This window comes from Gobius niger (genome assembly GCF_951799975.1).
Source record: "Gobius niger genome assembly, chromosome: 14".
In the NCBI taxonomy this organism is placed as follows: Eukaryota; Metazoa; Chordata; class Actinopteri; order Gobiiformes; family Gobiidae; genus Gobius; species Gobius niger.
The window spans coordinates 13152756-13172178 of record NC_136865.1 but is presented as its reverse complement, the minus strand read 5'-3'; the positions used below and the strand labels follow the sequence as shown (position 1 = coordinate 13172178).

At 43.2% G+C, this 19423-nt stretch overlaps 1 protein-coding gene across 2 annotated transcripts in view; it reads left to right on the top strand.

The window, feature by feature from the left end:
• Positions 1–618: 618 nt before the first annotated feature.
• Positions 619–19423, top strand: part of LOC306974114 (growth factor receptor-bound protein 10-like) — a 33070-nt gene continuing 14265 nt past the window's right edge. Inside the window, exons 1-4 of one of the 2 annotated variants that reach the window (XM_079571255.1) lie at positions 619–708; positions 2971–3064; positions 6348–6543; positions 6717–6840. In XM_079571255.1, coding sequence (XP_079427381.1) covers positions 658–708; positions 2971–3064; positions 6348–6543; positions 6717–6840 — 465 coding nt within the window. In that variant the 5' untranslated portion in view covers positions 619–657. The remainder of the gene's footprint in view (positions 709–2970; positions 3065–6347; positions 6544–6716; positions 6841–19423) is intronic. The other variant, XM_079571256.1, reaches the window with a different exon arrangement.

Sequence of the window (19423 nt, the reverse complement as noted above, 5' to 3'; positions counted from 1 at the left end):
GTATAAGATTATAATACGATAATTGGGGGCACACTGCACAAAACAAGCGCGACAAGCTCAAATCAAAAACTCACCCACACATATCACACTTATCATGCATAATCCAAAAACTGAGACCCCTGAAAAAAAGACACATAAAGGCAGTAGCAATAAAACTATAATCTAAGATTGCTCCCCTTGCTCTGGGCAGAGCTCTCGGCGAGGGCCGATAATTGCTGCTTACAGCAATATTTATTATTATTATTATTATTATTATTGTTATTGTTATTATTATTATTATTATTATTATTATTATTATTATTATTATTATTATCGTTATTGTTATTGTTATTGTTATTATTATACTGTACTAACTGTAGTAGTAGTAGTAGCAGCGGCAGTAGTATTAGTATTATATTATTACAAACCATGTTCCTTAGTGATGGCAGTTCTATTTCAAAGACAAAATATTAGTATTTGCATTGCTCCCAAGGGATTAATTCCAAATATACTACTACTACTACTACAAATTTTCATATTTCTGTGTTTTCTGGAATTTGCAAAGAACAATTGTTTTATCAAGGAACTTTGATATACTTTGTACTAAACAGTGGTGGTTTTCTTTTGCTCTGTGTGCAGGTGTGTCTTTCATCATTATTGCAATATTGAAATTGCACCATGGCCTTAGCTGGATGCCCTGATTACTTCCTACATCATTCAAACTATCAGGTATGTTAAAACATGTATATGCAAAGACTAATTTATATGTGCGCAGGATACTTACTCTGCATCATACGACAATTATAGAAAATAAATAAATATAATAATAAATAAATTCAATAAAACTCCCAGGGTCAGATTTCTCTAAGACACAATATACACGTTGGGCAAATGATGGTTATAATAACAACTTGATGATTAACAACTAAACGGGGACAACTTGAAGAAGGGCAACCTGCTCAGCTGACGTATGGTACCAGCAGCAGACAACAGCCCCACTTCCACTGTCCAAGTCCTGCAGAATTAACTCTTTGTTCTCTCTTCTTCAACCCCTTGGTAACCTAAAGGTTTTGGCTAAAGAGCATATACTAATCCATGAATAGAATTCCAAACAAACAACAATACTAAAATGTGGCCTTTGCTTTGGGATAAGACTGCATGAGGTCACAGAGAGACAGATGGAACAACAAGCCTGGTGTAGTCACTTTTCTTTTAACATGCGGGCAAAAAGTCTCCATTCTTAACCAAGTGTGAGTTGGGTTGACCTCAGTTGAGCTGCTAAGTTGGATTTGTTCATGTTAGTTTCCAGGAAAGAGGTTTTGCACTTGTAAGGGACTTGTGAATAAAGTCCCCACAGAAAACAACATTCCTTTGCTTTGGGCCTAATAAAGTATCTATCTAGTTGGACTGAACTATTATTTAGGTGGAGAGCTGTGTCTGAAGTCCTGTGTGTAATGTTGGTTTTATATTTAATGTACCAATGATAGTGAAATACTTAGAGGCAGGTTTAGTGCATATAGATAAGAAGCAAAGGAGCTCTTGTTTCTGCATACTTACATAACCCTATACATAACGGCAGGCATGTTTAGGAATCTGGGCAGTGTTCCAGGCCTGTCTCGATCAGCGTGCATGTGTGTGTGCGTGCATGTTTTGAGTGTGTGTCCTTAGTGAGAAATTTTGGCTGGTGCCAAAGGTGTCCCAAAGGAAGCCAGCAACTCTCACTTTCACTCTTTCTTCCCTGCTCCATTTGCTTGTGGATGAGAGCCGCGGAGTGAGAGTACGGTGAAGCCACAGCACACAGAGTTATGGTCTGAGACAGAGGTGAAAGACTTTAACAGATTCTCTTCCAGTCACTTAAAGGACCAACTGAACCGCACCAGGATGTGCACTTAAATATAGATTGTTATGCATTTATTGCTAGTGGTCCAGGGCTCTTTTTGAAATGTGTTAACATAATTGCTTCTGTTGTGGAATTTAGTGGCACATAAAGCTGCAGTAAGTTAAGTTAGTTTCTTTAACTAGAAACTCAGTTATGACAAGTATAGCTCTTTCTGACTTACAAGAAGTTATTTATTAACAAAGCTGTAATAATAAAACTTAAAACCCAACCCCACACAGGGAAATGTGTCAAGAAAGCAAATATTTAAAGAGGAAGGACCAATTTATTGTGACATGTCCTCTGCACAAAGTGCTTAATTGTAGCTTAATTACATCTATTTGTGCATTTTAATACCCTACGTTTGTGTCTGTATTTGTCATGATGATTTGCAACACACTTTTTTTAGGTAAGTTGACACTAGCCTGTCATATCTTGCTACACTCTGCAGGCCCTCTCTGTCAGCCTCACAGGTTTTGCAGCCTTGCCTGCCTTCCTTGGAAAGCTTTTGGCTTCTTGCTTCTCAGAGCTGCCTATAAATCTTGCTCTGGGCATTTATGGATGTTTTCGAAGCACAGAGGGGAGCAAAGAGTGTGTATGTGCATACATGCACAACAGGACCTCTGGCCACGAGCTGTTCCTGGAAGCAGTGCTTCCTCGTTCTCTTTTTCCAGGAAAAGGGAAGAGCGAAAATTAGTTTGGCTTTTCTCCCACTTTCTTCTCTGCAGCTTTTTTGCCTTGAGGCTGCTTCAAATTAGACATTGTGCGAGAAACTTTGCTGTGTGCAAGTTGACTTGCAGACATGTCGTGTGCCTAAGCTTGTATGTTTGCTCCAAATCTGCTGCACATGAATGATTACCTGCTGTGACTGCAGCTTTGTGTGTGTGGTTATGTCTTGGCAGGAGAGCGAAAGGTCAGGGGTCACTCAGCCACAGGGATTCAGGGTCAAAGTGTACTTGGTCATTCATTTGAAAGCGGGACCTTCTTGGAGAGTAGAGGCATGAAGTTAGCTCCAGTCTGACCTCTTGAACTCTGATAATAACACGTTGTCTGTCAGACTAGTGCATTGTCTTCATGGTTTTGCTGCTTGATCTTCTTTGCCTTTCATTTGACAGGAAAGTATGGACCGCACTTCTTCTCTCAGGCCTGATGAACTGATTGTTCCTGGCTTTCAGCGCTCGGCCAATCAAAACATGCCACATCACCATGGTAACTCTGATTCTGCAGTCTCGTAGATATAGAGTTCATTATCAAGCATTTGTGTTCATGTTCTTTCAATAGTTTAGTTGTAGATGACAGCTATGTATGTATTTCCCAGTGTTATCACCACAGTGAAAACTAATTTTCTCAGATCATAACACTTCTTCACACTTATCTCCTTTAAAATCCGTCCTCCCTTTTCTCCCACACATCTCTTTGTGACTATGGGACTATGTCCTCGTGCATTGCTGACTCGACTTTCCTTAAGGGAGACTTAACAACTAATACAGAAGTGTCTATGTACAAAATTAAAAGCTTAATCATGTGTTGACCAGAGATTTATTATGATTTTATTTTCTTCACTAAGTGGGTGGATTAGTTTGATTTTCCTCTTAAATCATCTGCTCCACAATAGCTCATGCTTGTAGACTTGTGTAAATATGGTTTCACATGATTGCTGAGTGTGTATATAGGCCATTAGGTCATCAGCGTAAGGGAAGAGTTTTGCTCTGGGAGCCTTATAGATATAAATAATACATGTGTGTAGGATGCTTTCTTAGTAGTTTAGTGAGGCACTACATTTACAGCTGAGTCGTCTTAACGCAAGTTGAAATCCCGCTGTATTAGTGAGTTCACAAACACCAGAGAATCCATCTTGTGCTACTCGCGCCGATCTGTTTGAAAACGAACCACCAGAGGTTTGAGGGCAAGTGTAGCGTTTGCCAGCAACAAGAAGCACTTTTATTGATACTATTACCGCAGCAACATGAAGTAAGCTACTACAGACTCACAAACAACCATAACATTTTTCAAAACTAAATATTTAATGGATTTGCAGTTTATTGTTTTGAGACTTGGCTGTGATTGGCTAAACAAAGTGTGCTTGATCCAATCTGCGGCAAATACTGTGGCAAAAGTTCATCCTCTTCCCGAATAATTTTCGCTGGAGCTATCCCAGATTTATATCAGCGCTAATGTTATTAGCATATCATGATTGATATGTTGGTATTGATATTATTTTTGTGACAAGTCATAAGTTTTACTATATGTGAACTTGCCATTACCTTATCTAAGAACCTCCAGAATTCAGTCACTGAGCTTTAACTATTAGAGGCCTACACTAGCACTATCAAGGGCTTGATTCTCCTCAAAGCGTTTACAGTCAGGCCAAATATAAGCTATGTCGTATGGATATTGCAATTTGGTAAATAATTCAAACAAAAGATGGAAAAACTTACTGCAGTTCATGACATATGTGAGCCATCTTGTGTGTGCGCCGTGTGTATGTTCATATACATATGATACTGCATCTTGGCCAGTGCTCTAGCTCTCAATGTATTCCTGGATTTATGTAGTTCTGGGTTTCAGGAACCTCTGCAAAAGGAGAGAGATGGGAAGAGAGATGGTCCTCTGCCTGAAAGCCAGAGCCAGCAACAATAAGAGCAATGTAGGAAATAAATATATTTCCCGAATTAGCGAATTAAGGTTTTTAATAATGAAACCCGGTCAGTCTTTACTCATAATACATTTGCTTTTCTTGCCGTTTGGTGTCTGTGGCCTCATTGTCCATAATTCTCACATTCTTATTGAAAAAGTATCCATTGGCTGTTGCACTAAACCACCCCTTACACTCACACACACAGAGGGAAGGAGATTAGTATTTTGTAATAAATGTCAAATCTGTAAAATGTCTTTGGCTTCTGGAGCCGCGGACTGCTCCAAGTGTGGCTGTCCTCATCTGCCCTCTGTGCTTCAGTGGTGCACCCTGAGCCCTGTCCCCCTCATGAACCCCACATCACATGACCATATCCCAGCATGTCCCGGTCTGAGGAGATGTGTGTCATGCATGCATACCTCGTTGCGATCCAAGAACATAGGGGCTCCCTCCTACTGTTTTTGGTACATTGGCTGATTTTCCACTTGGCCTGGTCCGAATGTACAGAATGTTCATATGTTCTCTTCAGCGGACTGCCCATTTCTCTATAGAATGACATGCTCACACACGTCAGCACCTCCAGTTTGTACATGGTGTCCTTGGCCCCAGACGGTGATGAGAGTGCTTGTGCTTTGGTGCCCTACTTTTGTCATGATCATTTGTCCACTGTGTGCCATGTACTGGGCCAGCTGCGCGTTCCCCCAGTGCTGTAATTTCTCCCTACAGGAATGCCAGGAATCTGTGTGTGGTGTTGGGCTGGGAGCAACAAGAAGTTTTGGAAAACACACCATTTTTTTTTTTTTCAAATACTTCACTTGCACAATACTTCAGATGTAATTTCCCAGATCTTTACAAAGCAATCAAAAGATGTGATATCATTTCCTTTCTAAAGTAAATGGAGTGTACCCTGCCCATTGAGTTGCCTTGTGTGTGAAATGCACGGTATAAATAAAGTTGCCTTGCCTTTTTTTGCCCAGTCATTGGAATAACCTCAAATCAAAAGTAGTTCTCGCAGTCATTAAATTAAATGTACGTTTTCTCCACTGGAGCCATTTGCATATTGTAAATGTATTGTGACTTATATAATGTATACGTTTTCTTTACTCATTCATTTGTCATATTTATGAACTTTGTCCAGAATGGACCAATAAGCCATGTCTGCAGGTTTTGTTCAGTGACACCAGGTTGTGCCATCTCAAAGTCAGAACAACGGCAACGCCTGCAACAAAGAATTATTCTAAAGTCTGAAAGAGAATAATGCTCCAACCAAGCCATAGCTCCAGGTTTCAGGTTTACATAAAATATGGCAACTTTGTACTTTGAATGCAGACATGTATGATCTAAAATAAAGGATTATATTTGGTATATGATTACCTAATCATATGCTTTTGATCTCCTATCGCACTGTGTCTCTGAACTCTGTTGTGCCCAGCAGGACACCCCATCTGAATGTGTTTTAGAGCGAGTGAGCGAGTGATTGGTCATCATTAAAGGGGCCACAGTAGCAAACATGTTTACATCAGTCCCCACCAGGCCAGCTGTGGCTACACAAGTAGCTTATATGTAGCTTACCATCAGCAACTCAATAAGGAGAACAGTTGTTAAGCAAATTTGCATGAAAATGTTATGTTGTAATTGGTAATGCATTAATTATACCTATTAATAAAAGCATAATATAAATACAAACCGCTTTAAATTGAATGTGGTTAAACGTCATCAAGCGTCACACATTTGTTAAAGCATTATATCCTGTTCTGTTGTGATGTCAATAATATTAGATTATTAGTAATCTCATAAAAAAAAAATATAGTTTTACTTTACCACTAACCATTTGTTCTTTGCCTTGTCTTTTCACAGATGATGACGTTGACCTGGAGAAGTTAGTGAATGAGATGAACTCCTCCATGGAAAGTGTGTACTCCACGCAGTTAGACACTGCACTACTGCTAAATAACGGGCATCATGTGCACCCTACATACCAGGCCCATGGTCCACTGCGGAGACGACATGCCCCTCCAGTGTCCTCACAGCCCATGCACATCCAGGCCGTCAGGTTAGGAATACTCATCGTCCAATCAATTTTACCTATTCAGCAAAAGGACATCCACAAACTGAAAAATTAACAGCGTATGACTTCATAAAAACAACATCTAAAAACTCCAAGTGAGAACTTATACAACGCTTATAACTCTGCTCCACATCTGAGGTGACTGTCTCCCTCTGCAGGTGCATTCAGGAAGAGCAGCAGTTGCGACCAGCCTCTCTGCCAGCCATCCCAAACCCCTTCCCAGAGCTCTGCAGTCCTGCGAGCTCGCCTGGACTCAGCCCTATGCAGATGCCAGACACCCACGTGAGTAATGGCACACCTGCGCCGGCACACTCTAGAATAACAAGGTCAAGTATGGAATAGTAGAAGTATAGAATTAGTGACACTTATTTTTGCATTGCAGGCAAATAGTGATAAAACAAGCTTAGTTAGAGACATTTCCCGCCAATAAGTTGAAAACGAACAAATACTGTGGCATCCAGTTGGAAATAGTGTGCCTTTGCTCCAAAAGACAGCAGGAAAAGTAATTTTGATGTGCAGTACATCTAGTTCCACACTGAAGAACTGACATAGCATGCAACATTTCTATTCATTGGACAGCTCACCCGTCTCACCCAGGGTTATCTTAACAGTATGTTTTGGTGGAAACATTTTTTTTTTGATCAATCACATAGATGCCAAAAGGTTAGCCTTGTTTTCCTGGAAAGTAGTGAACAGTGCGTTCAGGATGCTGCAAACACTGAGCAGACTTCCTTTGCAGTGCTGGGAACGCTGCTGTGCTTTAGCTTCTTCTTGCCTTAACTACTGTTGCTTTAGGATGATAGGCGCCGTTTCCCCTCACACGCTGCCACATCAGCCCTCAGTAAGTGTCTGTGTGTGTCAAGGCTGTCTCCTTCCTTCCTCCGGTAGATTTTTCTGTCCCAGGACTACTGTAACCTTCCACGAGACACTGCCAGGATGCCCACCCTCAACAACAAACTATAGTTTAAAGCTTGCGGCACCTGGGCAGACTGGAGTTATTGCACTTGTGATTCAGAAAATGTTTATTCTAGGGTTTTCCTGACATCATCTCACAAGGTCTGGAGTGGCTGTGCAAGTCTGCTGTTTATACAAATGATCTTTTGTTGGTGTGGCAGTGTGTGAGCTGACTCTGCTTCTCGTTTACTTCTCAGGCACTAGTTACCTACTTAAACAAATGTCTTCTACATGTAAAAGTCCAAACCAAGCTTCTCAAGCAGGCACATACCATACTTCCATTTGTTCTTATTGCAAGTAGGAAATCATGAATCTAGCTGAACAGCATGAAAAAGAATGGTGGTGTTTCTGCAGTTTCTAGAGACCTGGTAAAGTGCTTCAAAGAACACAAACAACAACCTTTTGATTATGATCAGATTAATAGAATGAGGATATTGTGCTTTCACTTAAACCCACTTGTGAGGTGGTTAAATGTGAATAATGATATCTGATAACACATCAATTTCCCAACTAACAGCTAAACTAAAGTGTCCATACTTTTTAATGTTTTTTATTTAGAAGTGTCGCATTCAACACTTAAACAAAGAGATGTCCACTTATTTAACTTGGGTGGCTTGTAGTTTGCACGGACTGTAATAGAAGCTGCACCATTAGGCAGCATTTTACTGGGTGCGTGTGAAAGCGCTTGGTAATCCGCTCTTAAAGTTTAAAACGAGACGTGATTAAATGAAAGCTTCACTGATCAAATGACTTGGGACCAGCTGAAGATGAAGATTGGCTTCACTGACCGTCAACACCAAGGTGCAGTAGGAAAGATGGACTATAAGTAGTGTGAGTTGAAAAAAGTTTGAGTGAGAAATACTTAAGCGTCCCGGGTTTGACTCCTGGACCTGGTAGTGTGTTTAGATGTGGAGATTGCATGTGCGCCCCATATCTGCAGAGATTTCTTCCAGGTGCTCCAGTTTCCTGTACCTCTAAAGCATGTACAACAGCATCTCCTGGGTAAAGGTTAAATAAATAAAACAATAATCCATATTTCTGATTTTACAGCAACTGAACTTTATATTTTTAGAAACGCTTTTCAGAACACGTTTGTAGAGGTCTGCAGGGTTATCGTGTTTTAAAGGATGTATATCATTCTATTTTAGACCTTCCAACGTCAGCTACAGGCACATATGTTACTAGGTAGCTTGTTTTTACCTTAATAAATCCTTTTGTAGTTCCTCTGGGGGTAATACAAGTGTTAATGGGATGATTGGGGGGTCTTTCATCTCACCCTGGTGTCTCTGGCCAGAAAACCACAATTGCATCTTAGCTGCCTACGGGTCGCAAACCCCAACACACACTAAAATCACGAAGGAGAAGCTAACAGGCTAACGGGCAAAGCTAACTACGGGCTAGCGCCATTTAAACAGTATTTGCAGCCAAGTTTGAGTGAAAAAAATGATCTTCATTGTGTGATTGAATGTACAATATCCCTCTCTCCCTTTATCTTTTCTATCAGCGTAGTATTTACTCTCACAGACAATTAATGAGTAAAAAAAACATGCAACGACACCTGCAGTGGCACTTATGGCCTCTAGGGGCATGAGTTACGTAGTACTGCTTTAATATTTCACATTAGGCAAAATGGAATACAAATATATATCATGACATTTATTTTCTTTCAACCTGGAATGGTGCATCATAAAACAGGCACAAAATGTCTTTATAGGAATGTTACTAAACCAGTCCACATTTAGCTTGAGTACAAACAAAACTTCTTTTACTTCTTTTTATTTTGTTAAAAGAAAAGAAAGTTGCAACGGGCCCTCCCTTCATCCAAAGATGCACAACTGAGCATTTTAACCATATCCTACTCTCAGACATACAACCTCGTATGGCAGAGAAGGTTAAATAAATATATCATACTTCACACTGAGTATAAGGAGTTGGTATCTCTTTGGTCTCTTTAGACCAGCGGTGTCCAAACTTTATTCACTGAGGGCCACATACAGAAAAATATACAAACAACTGGGCCGTGCTCAGTAGAGGTCAGATATATAACTTCACCTCTATTGCATTAAAGGTAACTACTAGTTGTTAACTATGCTTTTTGAATATGCTTAAAGTAAAAACAAACAACCTTCATCACAGCTTACTATTAATGGATTTTCATTTATTTCATTCAATTAAGGCAAAAAACTACAGGGCAGTAGTTTGGACACCCCTGCTTTAGACCCTGAGTCCGTAATAAAGTTGAATTGAATGTTCACACAACCATATGTAAAGTCACCCCAAATGTCTGTGCGATTTATTTACTATTTTTCCAAAGCAACAAAACATGCATGACGGATTTGCACGCTTCGTACGCAGCGTAAAGGTTTAACTAAAACTGAACTCAACACATTTATAAGTTTAATGCATTGTTTTCTTTTGGCTGAGTTTGCAAAAAAGATGAAATCTTTAGTGATGCTGCGATATATTGTGGCATCTTGCAATACAGATATTGCATCACCTAATATTGCAATACGATGTTTTTTGCGATATACTGTGCGGCCCTAGTAACTGAGTACTAGCCGCCTCTGCTAACAATTGTGCACAACCCTATCAGACTGAACTTAAGCTTCCACAAGAATGACAGTTTCCCCATGTAGTTGTACATGAGGAATTAAACTTTATGTTTAGAATAAAGCTTAATGCTTCTTTGGGGATGTTTGTGATAAGGTGTTATCATTGTAACAAGGTTTAATGCCTCAAAAAACATAAAATGACCACATAGATACGGATAAAAAACTCATTTTATTACCAAAAACAATTGGAGCCTTAAAGATTTGAAATATTAACTACTATAACTATAAATCACTATTGTGCATAATGATCGCTTGATACACTGGAGGAGACTTTAAGGGTCATACCGCCTTTGCGATGCCCAATCCCGTCAGACCTTGGAAGCTAAGCAGGGAAGGGCCTGGTCGGTACTTGGATGGGAGACCGTTTAGTAACACCAGGAAGCCTGGCGAATGTAGTGAGTGAGTGAGTGGTTGGTGGTGGTCGGAGGGGCCGATGGCGCAGACTGGTTGCCTCGCTTCCGTCAGTCTACCCCAGGGCAGCTGTGGCTACAATAGTAGCTTATCACCACCGGGTATGGAGTGAATGAATAATGCAATGTAAAGCCTCTTTGAGTGTCCAGAAAAGCGCTATATAAAACCGATGCATTATTATTATTACTTTAAGACATGGCGTTCATTGGTTCACAGACTCTGAAACTGTATTTGCACTGGCAGGACTTTATCTGCAATCGCTCCCTCCAGCTGTACACATGGAATCTGAACATTCCTTCCCAAGCTTCAGTCATTTTAAAAGGGACATGGGTTTTATGTTCGGGGTGTATTGTTCGTGTGCTGGAGACATGACAGCTTTATGGTCTACGTTGGCGTTTGTAACAGATGGATTTGTCCTCAGGCTTTCATACCCAGATAATCAGTGCTGTGATGTAAGCCTGAGACAAACTGATTTGGTAATGCAGATAGCTATACCAACAATCAGTGGTGAGTAGAGTAGCAGATATATTTACTCAAGTGAGAGAAACGTTACTATGAAATAATTTTACCCAAGTACAAGTAAAAAGTAGTGACCCAAACAATTACTCAAGTAAAAATAAAAAAGTCCTGGGAGAAAATGTTACTTGTAACTGTTTGAGTGAAAAAGTCAGATTTATTTTCAATGACGCCATAAACTGTTTGAAACAAAACATAAAATCATTTGGAAATAATGATATTTACAAAGAAAATCCCATGAAAATGGCAGAAAATACAGAAAAAAGTGATTCTAAAGAGCAAGGTGCACAAGCATAAAACAGATTATTACCTTTTTCTCCCTTCAGCTAGGAGCCAGAAGTAAATCGGTAAACTGTACAGCATTCTACCCATTCTCCCGCCATGATCATAAAAACAGTTAGGCACTTTTTATTTATTTTCACTCAAGTAAGAGGACAGATACTTCATTATATTTTCATTCAAGTAGAAGTAAAAAGTATGGTATGATAAAACAACAGCAATTTCTTTAAAAAGTTACTCAAGTACATGTACTTGAGTAAATGTAACTGATGATGAACAATTTGCGATATGGCTGTGCGATAACGATATTGCGATATTTCACTAAACCGTTTCCAGACGATACGTTCCATATCGCAAGTAATTCATTTTTTAGCAAATTGTGTCAAAACAACACTACATAAGGACCAAATCAAGACTATAATTGAACTAAGTTAGTAAATGTTTAATGCATTGTTTTCTTTTGGCTGAGTTTTGCCAAAAAATTAAAAGATGTCAGATGAAAGTATTAGTGATGTTGCGATATATTGTGGCATCATGCAATACGTATATTGCATCACCATATATCGTGATACGATATTTTTTGCGATTATATTGTGCAGCCCTAGTAACTCGGTACTACCCGCCTCTGCCAATAGTTGTGCACAACCCTATCAGACTGAACTTAAGCTTCCACAAGAATGACAGTTTCCCCATGTAGTTGTAAGATCAAATAAAATAGTCATAATCACAGACATGTGGAAGCAAATACCAGCTTGTTCAAATATCAGTACCAATTCTAATACAATGCATTGGCTTACTGTAGCTACTATTTTAGCCATAGCTGAAGCAAGACTGCCAATCTGTGTCATCAAGTACTTACTCACACTTACTACACCACATTCATACATGGGCAAGTGTCTTGCCCAAGGAAACCAGGCGAGACCCACTTTTAGTGAGTGGAAATAGGGTCTTTGGTCTGTCAGAAAGCTATAGATTGCCTTAAATCCCTCCAGCTCTAACCAAAGATCTAATTGGCCTATTTTGTCTTCAGAATTTCAGCTATTTCCTGAAAATATATACAACAATAGAAGTGTTATAATGTGAGCACTCATTAAGCATTTCCGCTCCTTTTTGTGCAGTACAGTGTCTTTTTTACTGCAGCATTGTCTATTCATTGGGCATAAGGCAGGAAAGTTTGTGAATCACTCTATAGTAGACTTGTATCCGTTTTCTGCAATCCAGCTCTTTGCCAGGTGCTACTAAAGAAAAACTAACACCGTGTGGCTCTAGTGTAATAATTTGACTCCCATCCCCCTTTTGTCTTTGGTCAGCTGATACACTTCTGCACGCAATGGTCTGCTGACCCACTGCAATCAGATCAGGTGCATGTGTGGGTGCGTGTGTGTGTGTGTGTGTGTGTCATGGCAGTAAAAGCATTTCATACTCTCTTCATCTGTAGCATGTTTTACAAGCAATATAATATCATTTTTTATTTGCGACCTTACTACAGTCTTTATGTCTTAGTGGACTCTGTGTGATTTACATGACTTTTGAATTTCTGCCAAGTGCTAAATATTTTACATCAGTTGCTAAGGGATGACACTAACAGTGGAGAAACATGTGGCTGTTTGACACTGACACACGCGAGCGCTGTTTACACGTGCAATTACTGTCAAACCCCAACTCGCACTTTAAATCTTGTGCCACCATAGAGGGCCTTGTTTAGTTATCTGTTGGAGCAATGTGTTCATTAAAAGCCCCTACACCAGAGTCCTAGTAGTGGAACACATCTATTTTTTTTCCTTTGTGCACTGTACATCTAATTATACAGCTTTTTTTTTTTTTCAAGCGTGAACCTGCAGGCTGGTTCTTGTTTATATTACTGTGAAGTATTGCTTCCTGGAAGGTGTGAATTGTGCTTATAAGCTATCGCTGCAAAGATTTGGGATGTTAGAAATGCATTAGGAAAGTTAGGAAACAGTTTCTTTAGACACAAACTGGCCATTCCTGCTGACGCACAATGGTTAATAATTGTAATATTAGTTTATAAAGTCATTTTCTGCATCACAAAGTACATGAATTCCTTACAGAGCCTAAAACAAAAACATGTTAAACTTAAACTTAATATAAAAGGTAACTCAATTATTGTAAATGTGGTCCTTTTACGCTCTTACATTCATCGCCAAGCTATCTTAATTTAGTTTGAGCACAGGGTTGGTTGTGCGTGAGACAGTGCAGAGGCAGTTCAGAGGGTCACAGTGTTTGGGAGGTGAGCCGCTCTCGGAGACTCTGTGGTGGTGAGGTGAAATTGAGTTTGTTCTGTCTGTGCGTCTAATCAGCTCTGTCTGGCCTGTAACCCGACCACTTGCACAAACTGAATGATGGCCTATGCCGTAACAGGCCGGGGGCGGGAAGTCACTGTCAACTAGCATTCAGATGCCCACAGGAGTGACGGGTGTGTTTGATTTCTGGAGCATACTCTGAGATCATGTAAATGTAAAGGGTTAAATTAAAGGGTCTGTTATGTGTATTTGTAATTTGCGACCACTTGGCCTTGAGTCGGGCTTTGAGTCTGGCTTGAGTCTGGCTTGAGTCTGGCTTGAGACGGGCTTGAGACGGGCTTGAGTCGGGCTTGAGTCGGGCTTGAGTCGGGCTAGAGTCGGGCTAGAGTCAGGCTTGAGTCTGGCTTGAGTCGGGCTTGAGCTGGACTTGAGTCGAGCTTGAGTCGAGCTTGAGTCGGGCTTGAGTCGGGCTTGAGTCGGGCTTGAGACGGGCTTGAGTCGGGCTTGAGCTGGACTTGAGTCGAGCTTGAGCTGGACTTGAGTCGGGCTTGAGTCGGGCTTGAGTCGGGCTTGAGTCGGGCTTGAGCTGGACTTGAGTCGAGCTTGAGCTGGACTTGAGTCGAGCTTGAGCTGGACTTGAGTCGGGCTTGAGCTGGACTTGAGTCGAGCTTGAGCTGGACTTGAGTCGAGCTTGAGCTGGACTTGAGTCGAGCTTGAGCTGGACTTGAGGCTCCAAACTTTTAACTTTGTCTTGATCAAAAGACTTTGGACTTGAGCCCTGTGACTTGAGACAGCATATGCATCATACTACTCCGCCAAATATATAATGCTCGCTGCACCATCCAGTAAATCTGTAGTATTATGAGAAAATGAGAAAATTACTTATTTTTGTCTCTGGACTATTATTGTTTAAGAAAATAGATGCCATCCATCCATCCATTTTCTTCCGCTTTATCCGGGGCCGGGTCGCGGGGGCAGCAGTCTCAGCAGAGATGCCCAAACTTCCCAAATAGATGCAAGTTGGTAATTTTATACTCACTATTGCCACCTCAGGTCTTATGCACAACTGCAGTCTCTAGCTTGTGCATGACGGCACTTCGGACCTAGCCTGGTTTTACCATACAATCGTATTTACTGCATTTCGTACAAGGGTCTGGAACTTCACAATTGAGCTCCGTTATCAGGTGGGAGGGGTGAACTCCTTTGAAACGATTGCTACATTTTCGCTAGTGTTTGGTCGTGACGTATGTAATGCGCCCGAGTGAGTGAAGCGAGCCATCATAATTCTTGCACATTCAAGGCTTTAATTTCTGGATATTTGGGAGCCGAGCCAGGACGGATTGAAGAGCTTCCATTACTTTCGTATCCGCCGCCATTGCCAAACTACAACCCGCAAATCGGCGCAAATGTTTGACGTCACTTACAACACCCGTCTCCCCCGCTCGCTGAATGGTAGGTAGAAAGTCAACCGATGTAACGCAGCCACTGAGATCAAGCCCAGACGTACATGTAGGGAAATTATAATTGACCGGAGTTTACGGATGGCTAAGGCCAGGCTACTTCGGACCCGAAGTAACAGCTTTTTGACAGTGCAGGATTTTAGAGGCAGTTGTGGTGAATAGGTCTGGACTCATTCTACACATTAGGACATGGCTGAAACATGTAGGGGAAGGAAAATACTTAGTTTTAAAATGTTTAAACTCCATATAGTCTCTTTAAGTTTAATTTTTTAATTTTTTAATTTTTACATTTGATTATACATTTCCAAAACTTTCTGCACCAGCTACACTGACACCCTTCGTTTTGTTTAAACAGGTTATTGCCAATCTTAAATATGGTTGTATATAGGTACATTATACCGTGTTGGAGTTCACCCCGGTGGACGAGAGGGTCGCGTCCCTACGCCTTCGGGTCGGGGACAGGTCTCTCACCGTTGTCTCGGCCTACGGGCCCAACATCGGTGCAGAGTACCCGGCCTTCTTGGAGTCCCTGGGAGGGGTACTAGATAGTGCTCCGACTGGGGACTCCATTGTTCTACTGGGGGACTTCAACGCCCACGTGGGTAACGACAGTGAGACCTGGGAGGGAGTGATTGGGAAGAACGGCCTCCCCGATCTGAACCCGAGTGGTGTTCTGTTATTGGACTTCTGTGCTAGTCACGGTTTGTCCATAACGAACACCATGTTCGAGCACAAGGGTGTCCATAAGTGCACGTGGCACCAGGACACCCTAGGCAGGAGGTCGATGATCGACTTTGTAGTTGTGTCATCTGACCTCCGGCCGCGTGTCTCGGACACTCAGGTGAAGAGAGGGGCTGAGCTGTCAACCGATCACCACCTGGTGGTGAGCTGGATCCGCTGGCAGGGGAGGAAGCCGGTCAGACCTGGCAGGCCCAAGCGTGTTGTGAGGGTCTGCTGGGAACGACTGGCGGATCCCTCTGTCAGTGGGGTCTTCAACTCCCACCTCCGGAAGAGCTTCACCCAGATTCCGGGGGAGGCGGGGGACATGGAGTCCGAGTGGACTCTGTTCTCCTCCTCCATTGTTGATGCGGCTGCTCGTAGTTGTGGCCGTAAGGTCTCTGGTGCCTGTCGCGGCGGCAATCCCCGAACCCGGTGGTGGCGCCCGGAAGTAAGGGATGCCGTCAAGCAGAAGAAGGAGTCCTACCTGGCCTTGTTGGCTTGTGGGACTCCTGAGGCAGCTGAGAGGTACCGGCAGGCCAAGCGTGCTGCAGCTCGTGCGGTCGCAGAGGCAAAAACTCGTGTCTGGGAGGAGTTCGGGGAGGCCATGGAGGAAGACTATCGGTCGGCCTCGAAGAAATTCTGGCAAACCATCCGGCGCCTCAGGAGGGGGAAGCAGTGCTTCACCAACACTGTTTACAGTGCGGGTGGGGGGCTGCTGACCTCGACTGGGGATGTCGTCGGACGGTGGAAGGAGTACTTCGAGGACCTCCTCAATCCCGCCGTCACGTCTTCCGATGAGGAAGCAGAGGCTGGGGACTTGGAGGTGGGCTCGCCCATCACCGGGGCTGAAGTCACCGAGGTGGTGAGAAAGCTCCTCGGTGGCAGGGCTCCGGGGGTGGATGAGATTCGCCCTGAGTACCTTAAGTCTCTGGATGTTGTAGGACTGTCTTGGCTGACACGTCTCTGCAACATCGCGTGGCGGTCGGGGACAGTGCCCCTGGATTGGCAGACCGGGGTGGTGGTCCCTCTCTTTAAGAAGGGGGATCAGAGGGTGTGTTCCAATTACAGAGGAATCACCCTCCTTAGCCTCCCCGGTAAGGTCTACTCCAGGGTGCTGGAGAGGAGGATCCGGCCGATAGTTGAACCTCGGATTCAGGAGGAACAATGTGGTTTTCGTCCTGGTCGTGGCACACTGGACCAGCTCTATACCCTCCGTCGGGTGCTCGAGGGTTCGTGGGAGTTCGCCCAACCAGTCCACATGTGTTTTGTGGACTTGGAGAAAGCGTTCGACCGCGTCCCTCGTGGTGCCCTGTGGGGGGTGCTCCGGGAGTATGGGGTCCGGGGCCCTCTGCTAAGGGCTGTCCGTTCCCTGTATGACCGCAGCAGGAGCTTGGTTCGCATTGCCGGCAGTAAGTCAGACCTGTTCCCGGTGCGTGTTGGTCTCCGCCAGGGCTGCCCTTTGTCACCGGTTCTGTTCATTACTTTTATGGACAGAATTTCTCGGCGCAGCCAGGGGCCGGAGGGTGTCCGGTTTGGGAGCCTCAGAGTCTCATCTCTGCTATTTGCAGATGATGTTGTTCTGTTGGCTTCAACAAACCAGGACCTTCAGCACGCACTGGGGCGGTTTGCAGCCGAGTGTGTAGCGGCCGGGATGAGGATCAGCACCTCCAAATCCGAGGCCATGGTTCTCCACCGGAAAAAGGTGGTTTCCCCTCTTCAGGTCGGTGGGGAGTCCTTACCTCAAGTGGAGGAGTTCAAGTATCTCGGGGTCTTGTTCACGAGTGAGGGACGGATGGAGCGTGAGATCGACAGACGGATCGGTGCGGCGTCAGCAGTGATGCGGTCGCTGTATCGGTCTGTCGTGGTGAAGAGGGAGCTGAGTCGGAGGGCAAAGCTCTCGATTTACCGATCGATCTACGTTCCCACCCTCACCTATGGTCATGAGATTTGCGTAATGACCGAAAGGACAAGATCGCGAATACAAGCGGCCGAAATGAGTTTCCTTCGCAGGGTGGCTGGGCGCACCCTCCGAGATCGGGTGAGGAGCTCAGTTACCCGGGAGGAGCTCGGAGTAGAGTCGCTGCTCCTTCACGTCGAAAGGAGCCAGCTGAGGTGGCTCGGGCATCTGTTTCGGATGCATCCTGGTCGCCTCCCGCGGGAGGTGTTCCAGGAATGTCCTAGTGGGACAAGGCCTCGTGGAAGACCCAGGACACGGTGGTGGGACTATGTCTCCGAGCTGGCCTGGTGTCGCCTCGGGGTCCCCCCAGAACAGCTGGAGGAAGTGTGTGTGGATCGGGAAGTTTGGGCATCTCTGCTGAGACTGCTGCCCCCGCGACCCGGCCCCGGATAAAGCGGAAGAAAATGGATGGATGGATGGAGGTACATTATATATCAGTAAATTGCTGGAATGGTTGAGGATTTATTCTTGACCTAAAAATAAATCCATGTTCCTGGTCTGGTCAGTACTGCATCTTTCGCGCTGTTTGACTGTTGCTTGGTAAATACTTCTTGGTTTCAGTTTTTCAGTCTGCAAATATTTTAAATTGCTGTAAAAAAAAAACGGTGTAAATGTATCTAAAAAGTCACCGGCAGCTGCTGCCTCCCTCTCCCCCCACGACCCTGAATGCATCTTTGTGTCCGTTACCGTGTAAGGGATCTGCTTGGGCTTAAACCAGTCTGCTTGGTTGTGTGTATGTTTGCCTATAGCCTGATAGGTTTAGGGGCCCATAAACCTCTTGGTCAAGTGGGTCTGACCCTGGCACAGATTATTGTAGTTGACCTATGAACCCTTACACACTGTGCCTGGTGTTATTTGTTTATATGTTTGCAGGTGTCTGCCCGTGACCCTTGAATCCAATATACCAAGGCTCCAAGCCCCTTTTCACTGAGTAAGCATTTGCACTTGTATAAAAGTACCTCTGCGCCACTCTGCTCTTGTCAAATAAAATGGGGTGATTTGAAGGAATTGCGTTTGAAATGGAGAACAGGGGCCTGTATACCCAAAGACGGTCATTAACAAAGTACATTTTCTTAAGTACTGCACTTAAGAACTGTTTTTGAGGATCTGTTCTTCACTTGAGTAGTATTTTTGTGAGAACTTATCACTTTTACTACTACATGTGAAATATAAATGATAACCTTAAACTACATTTCTATAAAGCAGGGGTGTCCAAACTTTTTTGCACTGAGGGCCGCATAGGCAAATAAAAATGTACAAACAACTGGGCCGCATTCAGTAGAGGTCAGATATATAACTTCACCTCTATTGTATTAAAGTTAGCAAATTCAATAAAATGTTAACTATGCTTTTTAATTTATGCTTAAAGTAAAAACAGCCTTCATTTCTATTAATGGATTTTCATTCATTTTATATTTATTCAATTAAAGCAAAAATAATTTGCAGCGGGCCAATTAAAAGTGGACCGTGGGCCGCATTTGGCCGGACACCCTTGCTATAAAGGTTCCACAAATAGTTGCAGCATATTTTGTCGCAGATGTACTGTCAATGCCACTGACTCATGAAGAATCAGGTTTGTCCCCGTCGTGTACAAGGGGTGAAGTAGGGTAGGGGTTCCCAAATTTTGGGGCCACAACCTCCAAAGTTACAAGACCAACGAACCCACTATAAAATGTAATTAGCATTTGTCATAAT